This window comes from Protopterus annectens, chromosome 1.part0, assembly GCF_019279795.1.
Source record: "Protopterus annectens isolate FY-2018-M chromosome 1.part0, PAN1.0, whole genome shotgun sequence".
In the NCBI taxonomy this organism is placed as follows: Eukaryota; Metazoa; Chordata; order Ceratodontiformes; family Protopteridae; genus Protopterus; species Protopterus annectens.
The window spans coordinates 1,536,539,791-1,536,557,455 of record NC_056725.1 but is presented as its reverse complement, the minus strand read 5'-3'; the positions used below and the strand labels follow the sequence as shown (position 1 = coordinate 1,536,557,455).

General features: G+C 43.8%; 1 protein-coding gene across 7 annotated transcripts in view; it reads left to right on the top strand.

The window, feature by feature from the left end:
- Positions 1–17,665, top strand: part of FAM227A (family with sequence similarity 227 member A) — a 1,098,330-nt gene that overhangs the window by 106,193 nt on the left and 974,472 nt on the right. For all 7 annotated transcript variants that reach the window (XM_044067984.1, XM_044067970.1, XM_044067965.1 and 4 more), the window contains one exon: positions 5,769–5,908. In XM_044067984.1, coding sequence (XP_043923919.1) covers positions 5,788–5,908 — 121 coding nt within the window. In that variant the 5' untranslated portion in view covers positions 5,769–5,787. The remainder of the gene's footprint in view (positions 1–5,768; positions 5,909–17,665) is intronic.

Sequence of the window (17,665 nt, the reverse complement as noted above, 5' to 3'; positions counted from 1 at the left end):
AGAATGCAGAGTCCCTGTAATCACAACTACACAGGTAAAAGCTGCACTCTATAAAGCCAAAAACACAGCATCCATGGGACTGGACAACATCCCAGGCTGCGTTTTACACGAACTTCAGAACGAACTGGCTCCCCACCTAAGCACCATGTTCAATCATAGCCTCACATCAGGCTTTGTGCCCACTGAATGGCACACAGCAACAGTTATCCCACTCCACAAAGGGGGAGCCACCGCTGATCCCGGGAACTATCGTTCTATTAGCCTGCTCAGCTTGGTCTGCAAGGCCATGGAACATATAGGTTCATAGGTAGGTACTAGGCTATCGGCCCTGGGGCCTATACAATCCCAGCCAAAAAGGTACCCTGGCTTTTACCACCCAAGCAAATTATTTTCCTGTGCCACTGTTGAGCAGAACCACAGAGGTGATCCCCGGGGTGAATTTCCTATTTCCCATCCAATCATCAAGATTTTTCTTGAAGAGTGCTAATGAAGAGCTTTGTTTGATATAGATTGGTAGTTTATTCCAGAGTATGGGAAGTCTCTGGGACAGGAAACTATCCCTCCGGCATGTTCTGTTTATTGTGGTGACAAGGTTTAAGTCCCTGGAGCGTGTAGCTCGGAGGGATTGGGATTTCTTTAAGTGGAGCATGTCCAAAAGCTCTGGGTTTAACATAGCTTTGTATGTTAGGCAGAGATCACCTCTGAGTAGGCGATATGCGACAGAGTAAAGCTGGAGTTTTTTTAGACTGTCTGCGTAGGGCATCTGTTTGAGGCCGGTAATCCTCTTTGTGAGGTATTTCTGTGACCTTTCCAGTTGTTGTAGATGTCTTGTGAGGTACATACCAAAAGGGGCGTTGTACTCTATAATGGGTCTAATGAGTGATGAGTAGAGGGGAACAATGACCTCTTTTTTCTGGATGAGAAACCTTTTGTGATGAGGTGTGCCATGTAGAAGGATTTCCTGACTACTGTGGCGATGTGATTATCAAAAGAGAGAATACTGTCCACCTGTGTCCCAAGGTCGCTTATCACACTTTGGGTGTTAAGTATACTACCGCGTATGTTGTAGTTCATGGGTACAGCGTTTTTACCAAAGGGGATGACAATGCACTTTTTGGCATTGAGCTCGAGGCCATGGCTTACCAGGCATCTGACTCAGTGAGGCCCTTTTGTAGGATGTCCGCATCATTAGGAGTTTCGATTATGGCTGCTAGTTTGCAGTCATCTGCGAACTTCATTAGCCAAAGACTTTCTGTGTTAGCCTGTACTTCAGAGAAGTAGATACCAAACAGGAGAGGACCCAGGACTGAACCCTGTGGTACTCCACTTGTCACTGATCTGAAGTCAGATTTGGAGTCTGCTACTTTCACAATGTGGGTTCTGTCAGTGAGCCAGTTGCCAACCCATCTTGTGACATAGGGATTTATACCTAGTTTAGTGAGTTTATCTATAATTCCAGAGTGGGGGATGATGTCGAAAGCCTTAGCAACATCTATATAGGCTGTGTGAACCACCTTACCCTTCTCTATGGCTTTGGTGACTGCCTCAAAGAAGTCTATCAGGTTTAGGAGACATGATCTGCCTTTTACAAACCCGAACTGGGTGGAGTCCAGAGTTTGGAGATTACCAATGTCTTTGTTTGTAAGTTCGATGATGATACATTCCATGGCCTTGCAGACCAGGCTCGTCAGGCTAATGGGGTGGTAGTTCCCGGGGACCATGGTGGCTCCCCCCTTGTGGAGTGGGGTAACCGTCGCTGTGCGCCATTCAGCAGGCACAAAACCTGAGGTGAGGCTATGATGGAATAAAAATAAACAGCCTCTGCAAGGCTCGAACCCAGGACCCTGCATACCATAGCCAAAGTGATTTACTACTAAGCCCTGTCAGATATCATCATGGAACTCATAAAGAAAGACATTGGTAACCTCCAAACTCTGGACCCCACCCAGTTTGGGTTTGTGAAAGGCAGATCATGCATCCTGAACCTAATCGACTTCTCTGAGGCAATCAATGAGGCTAAGGTGGTTCACACAGCCTATCTTGACCTCGCCAAGGCTTTTTACACCATCCTCCATTCTGGAATTATAGCTAAACTCACTAAACTAGGTATAAAATCCTACGTCACAAGATGGGTTGCCAACTGACTCACTGACAGCCCACACTGTAAAAGTTGCAGACTCCAAATCTGACATCACACCAGTGACAAGTGGAGTACCACAGGGTTCAGTCCTGGGACCTCTCCTGTTTGGTATCTACTTCTCTGAAGTACAGGCTAACACAGAAGGCCTCTGGCTAATGAAGTTCGCAGATGACTGCAAACTAGGAGCCATAGTCGAGTCCCCAAATGATTTGGACATCCTACAGAAGGGCCTCACTGAGACAGATGCCTGATGTTAGAGCCATGGCCTCAAGCTCGATGCCAAAAAGTGCATTGTCATCCCCTTTGGTAAAAACTCTGTACCCGTGAGCTACCACATAGGTGGTAGTCTACTTAACACCGAATGTGTGATGAGACCTTGGGACCCAGATGGACAGTAGTCTCTCCTTTGATAATCACATCGCCACAGTAGTCAAGAAGTCCTTCTACATGGCACACCTCATCACAAAAGGGTTCTCATCCAGGAAAAGAAGAGGTCATTGTTCCCCTTTACTTGACACTCATTAGACCCATTATAGAGTACAACGCCCCTTTTGGAATGTCCCTCACAAGACATTTGCAGCAGCTGGAAAGGCCGCAAAAGTACCTCACAAAGAGAATTACTGGTCTCAAACAGATGCCCTACACTGACCATCTAAAAAAACTCCAGCTTTACTCCGTAGCATATCGCCTACTCCAAGGTGATTTCTGCCTAACATATAAAGCTATGTCAAACCCAGAGCTGTTGGACATGCTACACCTAAAGAAATTCCAATCCCTCTGAGCTACATGCTCTAGGGACCTAAACCTTGTCACCACAATAAACAGGACATGCTGGAGAGATAGATTCCTGTCCCAGAGACTTCCCATACTCTGGAACAAGCTACCCATCTATGTCAAGCAAAGTTCCTCATTAGCATTTTTCAAGAAAAATCTTTGAGTTGATGGGAGATAGGAAAATATACCCCAGGAATCACTTCTGTGGCTCTGCTCGACAGTGGCACAGGAAAATATCTTTTTTGGGTGGCATAACCCAGGGAAACTTGTTGGCTAGGCTTACTTAGGCCCTTATGCCGATATCCTAGTACCTACCTATGAACCTATTATTAGACTAAATACAATATTATGTAGCATTGAAATGTGCTGACATAAGGGTGACAGTTCATTATTTACCCATAAAGCAAATGTCAGAGTGGAAAAGTTGAAATAGTGGATAAAGAAGAGGAGGGGAAGAGAAGAAAGAGTGAGAAAAAGTATTTGCTAGAAGTAATAATTAGGGTAGATATGGGAGGCAGGAGAAAAAAATGAGTAAAAGCAACATTACAAGTAAGAGAAACGAAACCAAGGAAAAGAAGAAATAACATGGACAACGAGATTTACTGTGTGTGTGTGTGTGTGTGTGTGTGTGTGTGTGTGTGTGTGTGTGGTGTAAAAGAACTATAAAGCAAAACTGCACTGATACCTGCTTGCTGCCCTGCTGAGGGGGACAGTGCAGTGGACTGGCTCCTGTAGGAAGGGGTGGCAGCATAACTCTCAACATTATAGAACAAGAAATCTGGACAAGGCCATAAATAATAGGGGACAAAGGCCCAAAAATGGGACAATTTATAAATATTGCACTTACAAACTTAGAAAGTTGATAGACAGGTTTTGCATTAGAGTGAATTTTCTTAAGGATATGAAGTCTGAAAATCAAATGCCTGTCAACTTTCTGACTTCAGTGTTCAGTGATTTGCCAGTGATTTGACAGAAAACTGCAATTTTATAAAAAACAGACAAAAATCTGGACTTTCTGCAAAAATCTGTACTGTTGAGAGATATGGATGGGGGTCTTGAACCAACACCACTCAATCATTTTCGTTTGTTTGCCAAAGCCATTACTGCAGTGTTTTGCAGAGAGGTGGGAAAAACCTTACATTTGACTGGTATGTTGTGTGGGTGTGGGTAGCTGTGTTTGTGGAAGGTGGAGGTGTGCCTTTGTAAGTGTGGTGCGAATGTTATGGATTATGAAATGGAGAGATTGAGTAAAATTGTGCTCAGTGAAGTCCCTAGCAATTTCATCACTGCTTGATTCAGACATATACATCCCCCTGTGTTTGTCAGTACTATGTTTGAGTGCATTGTTTTTGAGTGTAGTTTCACTGCTACAGCTGCTGCTATTCTTTCAATACAAGTATCTGCTTTGGAAGTTTTCTCCAGGAGTCTGTTGCTGAGAGGATGACAGACATGCTACAGGTATACAACTAAGACAAACTAGATAACGCAATAGTAAGAAAAAGTACTAGGTCACATCAGAGGCTTGGGAGGTCATTGTTAAGAAACTGAGAAATGTTGTAAAATTTAGCATTAAATACCGTAAGTTAGGTTATACTATAAGAGAATAACTATGTAAAGATCATCAGCCAAAATGCATTATAAGTTGAATATTTTACTGTGCACATTTTAAATGGATAGACTGGCCTAAACTCTGGACTGATGCATTTGCTTTTTTTATTCCTGGGAAATGCTATTCAAAAGTGAAGAGGCATAGAGACATACAAGGGAACAGATTTAGTGGCACACCAGGCTGTGATTTTTTCGATGTCTATTGTCATGCAAAGTTGACTAAATAGCTGAATCTAGTAAAGTTGGAAATGTGAGACTGTAGCCCACTGAAGGAGGGGAGATGGGAGCAGTAACCTGGCCAGGAACTGAAACTTGCAAAACTGCTCCTTGTGAAAAGTCTTTTTTATCTCAGTAATTTGTTAACACTTTTGCAAGTTTCTTTCAGAGAATGCATAGTACATCAGTAGGAACAACATTTGTAAAACTTAGCGCATACCAGTCAATGACACATGAACTGCAGACTCTCAAACTTGGCAGTTTTTTTCAGGTGTTCTATTCTAAGTGAATGGAAGTCTAGTCTGACAACAAATGGTAGGGCTATTTGTTCTCAGTCTGTGCATTATGGGACAGATTTAGCTTTCCAAAGGAATCACGATGTCTGCCCCCATGAGGGCAGACAAGAGTAAAAACAAAATAAAATTAGGAATGAGTACTTATTTTGCTGCAGGCAGCTTTAGGAGGTGTAGTAAATCATGGCAAGATAAAAAATATATGTTTTCTTCATCATTTGCCTGTAGTGGTCCTACAGGCACAAGGTACATAGTTTGATTCCTACCTTGGGAAAGCATGGCTAGGCTTACAAAAGCTCCCTGAGGTCATTAGCCTAGTTATCTACTATGAACCTATGAAGTGTGACAGTTCATATCAGAAATCCAAAGGTCTCATCTACATTGGCAAGACATTTCATGCTGTGGATATTAAACCAACGATGGAATTATCTTGTACCTGTTTTTTTTTAGCTACTGGGCTAACCTGCTTACACCGTTGTTGATATATAACTATATAACTTGCTGTTCTGTTTTTGTAGACTTGGTTGGTCACAGAGGTGGTAGAACTGTGTATGCTCTGGGGTTTTACATTACATATTTTAAGAAGTCATGTATGGAATAATCATATTTATTCATATATGGATGTGCCACTTCAATGAAATTACAAAGTTTTATGTATGTGCTACAGCAGTGATTTTTTTAGAAAAGCACATTTGAGCAATACTCTTTGTTAATCTCTCTGCATCTACTTATTGCAGAACTTCAAACACAGCGGGAATGGCAGACATTAATCGCATTTCATCTCCTGTAACCATCTTTCAGGAGGATCTGTATAAGTCACCTATCAAATCAGAGAAAATGAAAGAAATGCTATGCAAGGAAGCAAAATCACCAGCACATATCTTTCAGATAGTATGAATGGCAACAGCTGTTAAAATGTCTTAATGTTTTTTCCTATTCTTAATACAATTATAACAAACGAGTGGTGGCACAAGTAAGTTTTCCTGATACACTAAACAAAAACATTGTTAATTTTATTTTCAGATGGAATTTTTAATATTAATGATGTGCTTCCAAATGATGGAGTCAGCCTGGATTAATAGATTCCTTAGAACAGGAGTGAATCTATGGGTGGTATCACTGCTGGAAAAAACATCAAGGTCCTGTATAGAAAAACAATACTCATGACACATGAGATGAGAAAGACCAAAAGTGGGGAAAAAAATGAGCAACTACTTAATTATGAAACCAAGTGCTACCAACTTTTAAAAACTGGTGCACTGCTGGAAGCTAATTTAAATAATTGGTGATGATTGCTACAGTTTATATTCACAAACTGGGCTGTTCGTCTACACTTAGAGCCCTTAAAAGTTTCATTTTCTGTGAAACATCTTGGGAGCACATTCTAAAGGGAGAGAAAATAAGATTAGAAATGACGTAATCCATACGAAGGTGCAGTATTTGGCACTGGAGGAAACTAGATGTACTCCTGTTGAGCAATGCTATAACTTTATGATTCAAGCTGAATTCCATCATTATTTTAAAGCTTGCTTTCAAAATATAACTGTGAACTGATTAAAGAACTTCTGTAGGGGACATATGTCTTGTAGAGGCATTAGATTAAGTTGTGGTATCCATGACTGATGCTTCCAGCAAGCTGCAGCTGCAAATAAACTTCTAGCCTGTGGAATGGGGCTTTGAGCTTCTGCTTCTCTGAGCCTTGACTGAGTCTAAAGTACACACTGTGTACTGTATGCTTTAGGATTCCTGAAGCAGGGAACTGTGGGTGGGAAACTGTGAATGGATGGCTAATCTGATGAGCTTAAAGGCAAAGCACAGTATTGGCTAAAACTACAATGGTGAGCTTTAGTCTGTTGTGCTGAAAGGCAAAGCACAATGTAGAAAGTAAGTAAGGATGAGAAAAGGCTGATAAATTACCAGAATGTGTTAAAATGAGAATACAAAAGTTAATAGTAAAGCATATTTGATGTGCATATTAGTGGTATTACAGATACATCTGTATTTGGGTAGTGAAGGCAAAGCAGCTAAGGAAGCTAGGGGTGATGGAGATTAAGTGCCTGAGACGGGTGATCTTATGCACACTGTAGAACAGATAAAGAAATGACATCAGAGCAGAAGCCAAAGTAGCCCCATTTGCCTTGAACGTCAAACAGAAAGAATACAGTAGTTTTGACACATTTGCAAGAAACAGAAGACAATTTGGTAAAAAGATTGAGGAGAGACCAGAAGAAGGCAAGGGGAAGTGAGGATATTCAGCCAGTAGATGGACAGACTGCATGAAAGATTGTCAAAGAAAGGTAGGAGAATGGCAATCATATGAGGCACACTGATGTCCCACTCACTAGGATAAACAAGGAGAAGGTGACAGTCACTTGTCTATCTAGTGCTAGGATCTGCCACGTAACACATGCACTCAGGTCACTCCACAACAAGTACAAATATGACTTGGTCATTGTTCATGTGGGTGTGAATGACCTGAGACGTACCTCCCTGGACTACATGAAAAGAGATGTGATGGAACTCTTGGATTATGTGGCCCAGGCAGGTATGACCCTAGCCCTAAGCAGTATTCTACCTTCACTCAGAATGATACCACAATATGAGCAGAAAATGATTGACTTCAACAATTGGCTAAGTTTCTGGTGTCATTCTAAGGGGATCCAGTACCTGTCTGCCTGGGACGACATGATCAACAAACCTCGATGCTTTGCCAGAGACGGCCTGCATCTGTCACCCCTGGGATTCCGGTTACTGGCTAAGGCTCTTGCCACCCCTATAGTGCCTTTTTTAGGCAGTGTTCCAAAGACCAAAATTCCACCATAACAGCTACAAACAAATGCAATCTGAGGGTCATGCTGCTCAATGCTAAAAGTCTAAATCTAAAGATGCACTCGCTTGAAACTCTCGTCAAAATGGAGAATGTTGACATCTGTGCTGTAACAGACACCTGGTTTAAAGAGGCAGAAAGCACCCCTGCCCTCCCAGGCTACAACTCATTCCATACCTTTTGGCCCCAGAGTATGGCTGGAAGCTCCAAAGGCGGTGGTGTCTCCATATTCTTAAAGGATACGCACACCTCTTGACTGGTAGCCCAGCACAATGCATCTGAGATACTTCAGGTACAACTAACACTGGGTAAGACAGCGATACAAGTCATAGCCTGCTACAGAACCCCAAACATGTCCCTAGACTCTCACTCCAAGTTCCTAAACACCCTGGAATCTGCCAAGGTCCAATCCAATACTCTCATACTGGGTGACTTCAACTACCCTTCCATCAATTGGGAAAACTATTCAAGTACCAATGTGCAGGCCCAACGCTTTCTGGAATTTATCAGTTCCAATGCCCTGGACCAGCTCATTCTGACCCGCACTAGCAGAAGCAACATCCTCGACCTGGTTACCACCAACATGGGAGACCATTGCTCCACACCTATAGTCAGTTCCTCCCTCATTAAATTTGACCACAAACTGATCATCATGGAAATCTCCATCTCACCTACACCCCTGCTAAGGTGGCCACCCTGGAAAACTTCTCTAAAGCCGACTTTGGGCTTCTAAAAACAGAGTTGGCTAACTTCTCGGCATCCATGTCAATTGAATATAGCTGCATGACTGCCAAATCATACACCAATGAACTGTACGAGCATGTACACAAATGCATGGACCTTGCCAAACCAGTCAGAACTAAAACACTCTCCTCCAAAAAAAGGAAGCCAATCTGGTGGTCCCCAGCCATTAATAAACTCTATAACAGAAGGAAGAAACTGTTGCAGAAAAAAATTAAGTCACAAGACTGGAAAACCTCCCTTATCAGTCTCAACAAAAAACTAAGATCCCTTATCAAATCCTCTAAAGCCAGCTATGAAGGTAGAATTGCAGCTGACACCAAAAACAACCACAAAGCCTTCTATAGCTATATCAAAAACCTCAAAGGCAATACCCAGATTTGCTCTGAGTTATTGCACAATGGCACTTCCTATACTGAGCCAACAGATATAGCCAAAATACTGGCCGATAGATTCAGTGCCAACTTTACCCCCCCCCCCCCCCCCAAGGGTCCTATCACAGTACCAGAAGAAAGTCTGGTACCTACAATTTTTGCAGCACAGGTAAACAGGTAAAAGCCGCATTGTCCAAAGCTAAGAATACAGCATCCATGGGACCTGATGATATCCCTGGCTGCATCCTACATGAGCTACAAAACAAATTGGCACCACATCTGTGTGCCCTGTTCTATTACAGCCTTACCTCAGGCTATGTCCCTAATGAATGGTACACTGCTACAGTCATCCCACTCCATAAAGGGGGAGCAACTACAAACCCTGGGATGTATCGCCTCATTAGCCTGACGAGTCTGGTATGCAAAGCTATGGAGCGCATCATCATGGACCTGCTTAACAAAGATATAGACAATCTCCAAAGTCTTGACCCCACACAGTTTGGCTTTGTCAAGGGGAGATCCTGCCTGCTGCACCTGGTTGACTTCTTCGAGGCAGTCACCAAGGCTGTGGATGAGGGTAAGGCAATATATACAGCCTACGTCAAACTGGCCAAGGCCTTTGATACCAATCTGAAATTGTTAACCTTCTTCCTATTCATCACTGATGGGTTCGGTTCTGAGCCTTCGGAACCGAGTCGGCCTAATACCAAGCTCGCGTACACCAAAAACTCTTGAGCTAAGCTGCTACCTACAGTGCCCTTCTCCCAGTTACCTCAGATCTCATTTGCTATGAAGCCATATAGCAGCGTTTCACCGAGGTCTCCAGCTAAGTGTTGTATTTTTCAAGATTTTTAATATTTTATACGTTTTTTTCCTCTCAAAAACTTTTCTATATCTATTTATCTTTACAGCTCTACCCACAGGTATCTTCCTTTTTTACCATTGTTGGTAATGCCCTTCTTACCCTTGTGGTATTCTTAATACCATTGTCGATATTTTCTCTTCTTTCCTTTTCTATCCCTTTTTTGGATTGTTGATTTGTTTCTTTTTTTCGGAGTATGTCTGAAAAGAAAGGGACTTCGGGGTTTAAGCATTGCACTTCCTGCAGTGGTAAACTCCCCAATAGCAACCTGCATGAGGAATGTGTATATTGTTTGGGGGTTCCACACTTATCTGTGAAACCTTCCTGTCAGATTTTTGTCAGTTTCTGTCAGCGGATGCTGAATGAAAGAAGGAATAAACTTATTCTGAAAGGCCTGCTTTCTTCTCTTTTTTTCTGAGGCTCTTTCTGCATCAGAGGTCTCAACCCCTCCATCTAAGGACAACAAAAAGTCCTCATTCTGACCCTTCTTCACCGGCTGGTGATAGGGGCAAGCCTCATAAGCACAAGGCCCATAAGTCTTCCACGAAGCACAAGATCGCCTCCTCAGTTCCGACCACCTCTGCTTCGAGCTCTGCTCCAGTGGCCTCTACAGATGTTGTAATGACTTCCACATCGGCGCCGCCCTTGGCACCGACTGCTACGGTTCTGACTGTAATTTCGGCTCCAGCCTTATTGCCTGCCATTACCTTAGCACCGACGTCTCATATCTCCATTCCGAGATCGGTACCAATGACTTCCACTCCAGCTATTAATTCGGCTTCGAGCCCTTTCTCGTCACCGATAGTCCCCCTTTTGTCTATTTCGAAACTGGAATCCTCGGTGCTGACTTTTACTACACCATGGACCCAGTACTCCCCGTCTTTGGATCTGTTTTCAGGACAAGTCTTTAGCCCCTTTTTGGACTGACCTGACTCCCCCTCAGGAGTGTCGGTAAAGCCCACCAGGAGTCTATCTGAATTTGATGTGGTGTGCCTGTTCGATCAGCTGCTGACAGCCAGAGGGATTAAAAATTTTCTTAAAACCCATTCCACTTTGGGTTTTGGGTCCATTGCCTCTGCGACTCCCACATATTCTCCTCCCTTGGACTCTTCGGTTCCGAGGCCCATAGCTCCGACGTCTGTGGGAGGACTCCTCTCCTTGGCGCTGATGACAAAGTTGCTTCCCAGCTTGCTACCCTAGAGTCGATCTCCAACTAGTCCATGAGGTTGCTGTCCCATGCAACCGAAGGGGTGGCTAGAGCTGTGGCTGCAGGTGTAGTTATGAGACGTCATGCCTGGATGCGTATTTGTGACCTCACGGACTCCTTCAAGTCTTCCTTCTTGAATGTCCCTATTGAACTGTCCACTCTGTTCGGTTCGAAAGTGAAGGACACATTAGCCAGGTGCGAGCAGGACGAAAAAACCTTGTCTGCCATTGGCTTACATTTTTCCAAGCCTCAGTGCTCTTTCTCCAGGAACCAGAGGAGTGGAAAGGTAAGGCACAAAAAATCTCAAGGCCCTTTCCATAGTGCATGTGGTGAGGACTCCCTCAGAGCAGAGGGGGTTCCAATAATGGAAGACACCCCTTTCGGGGCAGAGGGGGTCCCCGAAATCAGGACTCCAGGAATTCTTTCTCTGGACGACCTTATCAGCACTCCTGAAGTGCTGCCAAATTACTTTCCTCTGGAAGCAGTCGGGGCTCATTTTTCTCTGCACCAAACTGCCTGGCACTCGATTGCAAATGATCAGTAGGTGCAGAGGATAATTTCAAGAGGTTATTACATCCCTATAATCTCTTATCCAAGACCTCCAAAAATGCCTTCCCGATGTTCCACCCAGTCAAAGGGAAGAGGCAGCTTCAGAAATAAGAAAGCTGTGCCTAAAATGAGTTGTCCAACAAGTCTCCCCAGACCAGTGCGGATCCGGTTTTTACTCAAGATTCTTTTTGGTGCCAAAAAAGACTGGGGAATGGAGACCTGTTTTGGATTTCAGCCAGCTAAACAAATCAGTAGTTCAGACCAAATTCCGCATGGTCACGATATAATCCATTCTCCCATTTCTTCGGGAGGGTGTGTGGATGTGCTCGATAGACCTCCGGGATGCATATTACCACATCAAAATGGACAAGCGCTCCAGGAGTCTCCTTTGCTTCCGGCTGGGAGCCAGTCATTACCAATTCAGAGCCTGACATTTGTTTGGTCTCTCAACGGCTCCCAGAGTGTTAAGGAAATGCCTAGCAGTGGTGGCAGCTCATCTGAGACTTCAGGGATTCCAGGTGTTTCCATATCTAGATGACTGGCTCCTCTCCGCCCCCACCAAGCGCCTACTGGTCAGGGCCCTCCGCTGCACTCTAGCACTGGTGGAGTTCCTAGGCATCACAATACTTGGGAAAAATCCAACCTCCATCCAACCCAACAATTTAAATTTATAGGAGCAGTATTCAATACTCAAACAAGCCAAGTCTCTCTTCCTCATCACAGACTTCAGAGATTAAGGTTACAAGTACAAGTGATACTCTGTTGAAGGAAGGTGTCTTCAAGGGAAGTTCTACAGGCTCTGGGGTCCATGGTGGCAGCCATCCCAATTATTCCCCTAGCAAGATTGCATATGAGACTACTACAATGGCTCCTTTTGTCCCAGTGGATATCCAATCTCAATCCTCTGAACTCACAGATCCTCATCACCAATTCCTGCAAACACTATCTCCTCTGGTGGATGAGAACAGATGAAAATATTTGGTGTTGCCCCTTCCAGACTCCCCAACCCAATGCCACGGTGACCACGGACGCTTCCCTGATAGGGTGGGGGGAGACATTTCCAGGGAAAGACAGTCCAAGGCGCGTAGTCCAGCTTAGAGGTCAACTTGCATATCAGTGTCCTGGAGTTAAGGCACTTCATCCACTCCTTCCATTAGGAACGATTGCAATCCAGTTGGACAATATGTCAGTTGTCTGGTACATAAACAAACGGGGAGGGACCAAATCCTACCCCCTATGTCATGAGGCCATGAGAATGTGGCACTGGGCGATAGCTTCCAACCGCCTTTTAATCGCAACATATATCTTGGGGAGCTCCAACGTGATTGTGGACAGGCTGAGCAGATGCATCCTCCATCCACACGAGTGGTCTCTCAACCCAAATGTGACAATAGAAATCTTCAGCCGTTGGGGCCAGCCTTGCTGCGATCTTTTTCCTTCCCCATCATCTATCCACTCTCAAGCTGACAGCTTGGTTTCTCCACTTCCGTTAGTCACCAGGCAGGAAAACCTCTGCTCACCTGTCCGAGATATTATTCTGGCCTCCTATAAACCATCCACCAGAAAACTCTACATGGGCAAATGGAAAAGATTCGCTATCTGGTCAAATAATCAGATGCAAGATTCTTTTTCAAATTCTACAGCTGCTATAGTTCAGTATCTTTCTGAGTTGTTTGACAATGGGGCATCAGCTTCTACTATTCGAGTCCATTAAGCAGGTATTTCCAATTTCCATAATGGCTCAAGTGGCATCCCTCTTATCTCCACCCATCTTTGCAAGACCTTTCTCAAGGGAATTTTCCATAGCAGACCCTCCTATCAGGCAACCTGTGGAGACATGGAATCTCTCCCTGGTTGTACAGTCTCTCTCTCTACCCCCCTTTGAGCCTGCTGCAACATGTGAACTTAAATTCCTGTCATGGAAATCGTTGTGTTTGGTAGCGGTCACATCAGCCAGACGGATATCTGAGTTACAAGCCTTATGCATCAAGAGCCTGTATCTAATTTTCCAAAAGGACAGAGTATCCCTTCGTACTAACCCATCCTTTCTCCCCAAAGTGGTGTCTGACTTCTCTATTAATCAGTCCATTGAGCTCCTTGTGTTTTTTCCAAATTATTCCAACGAGAGAATACTGTCTACATTCACTGGCCGTACATAGACAACTATGCTTTTACCTGGACAGGACTAAGTCCTTCTGCAAGACGGACCAACTTTTCATTTCCTTTTCTGGTCCAAGAATGGGATGTGCTGTATCAAAAGTTACTTTATCAAAATGGCTCAGAGATTGCATTACCTTTTCATACTCCCTACCGAATTAATCTAAACCCATTCAAATCAAAGCTCATGCAACTGGGGCCATCGCAACTTTGGTTACCTTTCACTCCAGGGCTTCCATGGATGACATTTGTGCAGCAGCCATTTGGGCTAAACCTCATACTTTCATCAAGCATTACAAATTGGATTTGGTCTCCAGGGGAAGAGCGGCCTTCAGCTCAATGGTTTGCAGGAATGTTCTTCCATAGGGACCATCCAGGTTCTCCAAGTAGCTTGGGATTCTGTCCTATCAGTGATGAATAGGAAGAAGATTAACAACTTCAGATAAAGAAGTTATTTCTTACCATAACGTTCCATGTGAGTTGTTGATCTTCTTCCAGTCATCACACCCTCCCACCGTCCCACACCAAAGGCTCCTGGTGGTTCTTCTGGGTCCTTGTGGTGTTTCAGAGTTTCTACACAGAAATGGCCTCTGTTTTCTGTTTTTCTTCTATATGTTGCATGCAAACTCGATCTGAGGTAACTGGGAGAAGGACATTGTGAGTAGCAGCTTAACTCGAGAGTTTTTGGTGTACTCAAGCTTGGTATTAGGCCGAATCCAACAGTGATGACTGGAAGAAGATCAACAACTCAGATGGAACGTTATGGTAAGGCATAACTTCTTTTTCCCCACTCAGGTATCATTAATAAACTCACCAAACAAGGCATCAATGCATGCATCACTGGATAGGTTGCAAATTGGCTCACAGATAGTGACCAACAGAGTGAAAGTTGCAGATTCCATGTCAGACTGTCGACCAGTCATGAGTGGAGTCCCACAGGGCTCGGTCCTGGGTCCTCTCCTGTTTGGCATCTATTTCTCAGAAGTCCAGGCCAACACAGAAGGACTTTGGCTAGCCAAGTTCGCTGACGTCTGCAAGCTATGAGTCATTATCAACTCCCCAAGCGATGCAGACATCCTACAAAAGGGCCTCTCTGAGACCAATGACTGGTACTGGTATTGGAACCATGGCTTCAAGCTTAATGCCAAAAAATGCGTTATCATCTCCTTTGGAAAAAATTCAGTTCCCATGAATTACCACGTTGATGGAAGCCCACTGAGCACTGAAGGGGCCATAAGAGATCTGGGCACCCAGGTCAACAGCCACCTCATCTTCGACCACCACATTGCCACTGTGGTCAGAAAGTCCTTCTACGTGGTACATCTTATAACCAAAGATTTCACATCCAGGAAGAAAGAGGTCATCATCCCTCTCTACTCATTCCTCATTAGACCAGTCATCGAATATAATGCCCCATTTGGCATGTACCTGACCAAACACCTACAACAGCTGAAGAGGCCACAAAAGTACCTCACAGAAAGGATCCTAGGCCTTAAACACATGTCCTACATGGGCAGACTCAAGAAACTTCAGCTGTTCTCAGTCTGTTATAGTCTACTTAGAGGTGATCTCTGCTTGACTTACAAAGCCATGTCCGACCCAGCCCTACTTGAAATGCTACACCTAAAGAAATCCCAATCCCCCCGTGCCACACTCTCTAGAGATCACAACCTCATTACCACAATTAACAGAACATGTTGCAGGGACAGGTTCATCTTGCAAAGACTGCCCATATTCTGGAATAAGCTTTCCATTCATGTCAACCAGAGCACCTCACTGGCCCTCTTCAAGAGAAATCATGGCGAGTGGATGGGCAACAGAAAGTTCACTCCAGGGATCATTCCAGTTGCCCTATTGGATAGAGGCACTGTGAACTAACATCAGGTGGCACAGTGCCTCGGCAGTTTTTTGGGCTAGGCTTGTAAAGGCTCCAGGGCCATTGGCCTAGTACACACCTATGAACCTATAAATCAAGAGAAGTGACAACAATTGACATGATATCTCAATCCCATATAGAAAAAAAGGAAAAAGAAGGTTGATGATGATGAAGATTAAATATAACATTATGAAACTAGGTAAAAAAGACATATTACTACAAAGTAAATGGTCAAATCCTAAAAAATGATACCATAGTTAAAGACCTATAGATAGTGACAGGTAATCTTACCAAAGTCAGATCTGTATGTTCTGGAGTCAATCCAGTTCTTAAGTGTATGTCTTATCACAAGCATGGGCACAGGAGAGATGATGAAACAGATTGAAAGCCCTGAAAATTTATATTTTGAAGAAAAGAAATATAATGAGAACATGGTAGCAGTTTCTCATATTACTAGGGCCTACCTGGAAGGACAGAAGTGAGAAGGAAAGGAACAGCTGACAGATGAAAGGTGGAAAATTCAAGTCTGACCTAGAAAAATATTTTTTTACAGAGTAGCCTGCAAGAGAAAGTGGTGGCATGCTGTCCAGCAATGAATTCAAAGGAATATTTGGTGCCATGGACAAAATGGTATCCTTTCAGAAGAAATGATAGGATGCTTACTTGGGAAGCTTCATATTTAGTGCAGGCCCCTTCCTTTTTCTGACATTTTCTTTACAGATATCCAAGCCAATGTCCTTGAAGTGTAGTCAACCAAATTTGCTGATGTTTGTAAGCTGGGCACTGTTATCCACTCATCTGCTGATACTAAACAGCTCCAGTAAGGGCAGGAATATACAAATATCCAGTGTACTGAAAATTGTCTTAAGCTAAATGCAAAAAAGTGTATCATAGTAACATTCGACAAAAAAGCTGTTCCTACTTTGTATGTTATGAGTGGTACTCCTCTTTAAACAGATACAGTCACCACAGACGAGATAACCAAGTGGTTAAGGTGTGGATTACTAATCCAGTGTGCTCTTCATGCTTGGTTTCGAATCCCACTGTCATCAGTGTTTGATGCTGTTCTCAATAGTGCCTTACCCCACTCAGGCATTGTTGACAAACTCAGGAGGTTAGGTACAAACCCGTACGTCACCCAGTGGATAGCCAACTGGCTCACAGACAGGACCCAGGAAGTTAGAGTTGTGGAGTCCACCTCTACAAAGAGGCCAGTCACAAGTGAAGTCCCTCAGGGAGCAGTCCTTGGACCACTCCTTTTTGGCATTTACTTCTCAGAAGTCAAGGCCAATGTCAATAGTCTCTGGATGACTAAGTTTGCAGATGATTGCAAATTAGGAACTGTCATTGAATCTCACATTGACACAAATGTTCTCCAGGAGGGGCTGACACAGACAAACAACTGGCGTCAGAGTCATGGACTAAAACTAAATGTCAAGAAATGCATAATAGTATCTTTTCGGAACTCATCCATCCCTGGTAACTATCATATTGACAACACGGCCCGTAGAGTTTACCCAGTAGTCAGGGACTTAGGGACACACATAGATAGTAATCTAGCCTTTCATCATCACGTGTCTACAGTGGTGAGGAAATCATTCTATGTTGTGCAACTTATAAACAAAGGTATGGCATACAAGTCCAAGGAAGTCATTGTTTTACTGTATTCGGCATTCATCAGACCTATCACTGAGTATAATGCCCCCTTTGGTATATACCTAACCAGGCATATCCAACAACTGGAGTGTCCACAGAGATTCCTCACTAAAAGAATACAGGGTATAAGTAATATGTCCTGTGCAGACTGCCTCAAGGCCCTATCCCTGTATTCTGCCTCCTACAATCTTTTGAGGGGAGTTCTATGCCTGGCATACAGAACATTGTCAGACCCCACTCTGATGGACCTATTGCATATCCCCAAAACAAACAGTACCAGAATTGCCCATTCTAAAGACTTAAACCTTGCCTATGATATAAGTAGGACCTGCTGGAGAGATAGGTATGTATCCCAGAGACTACCCTGTCTATGGAACAGGCTCCC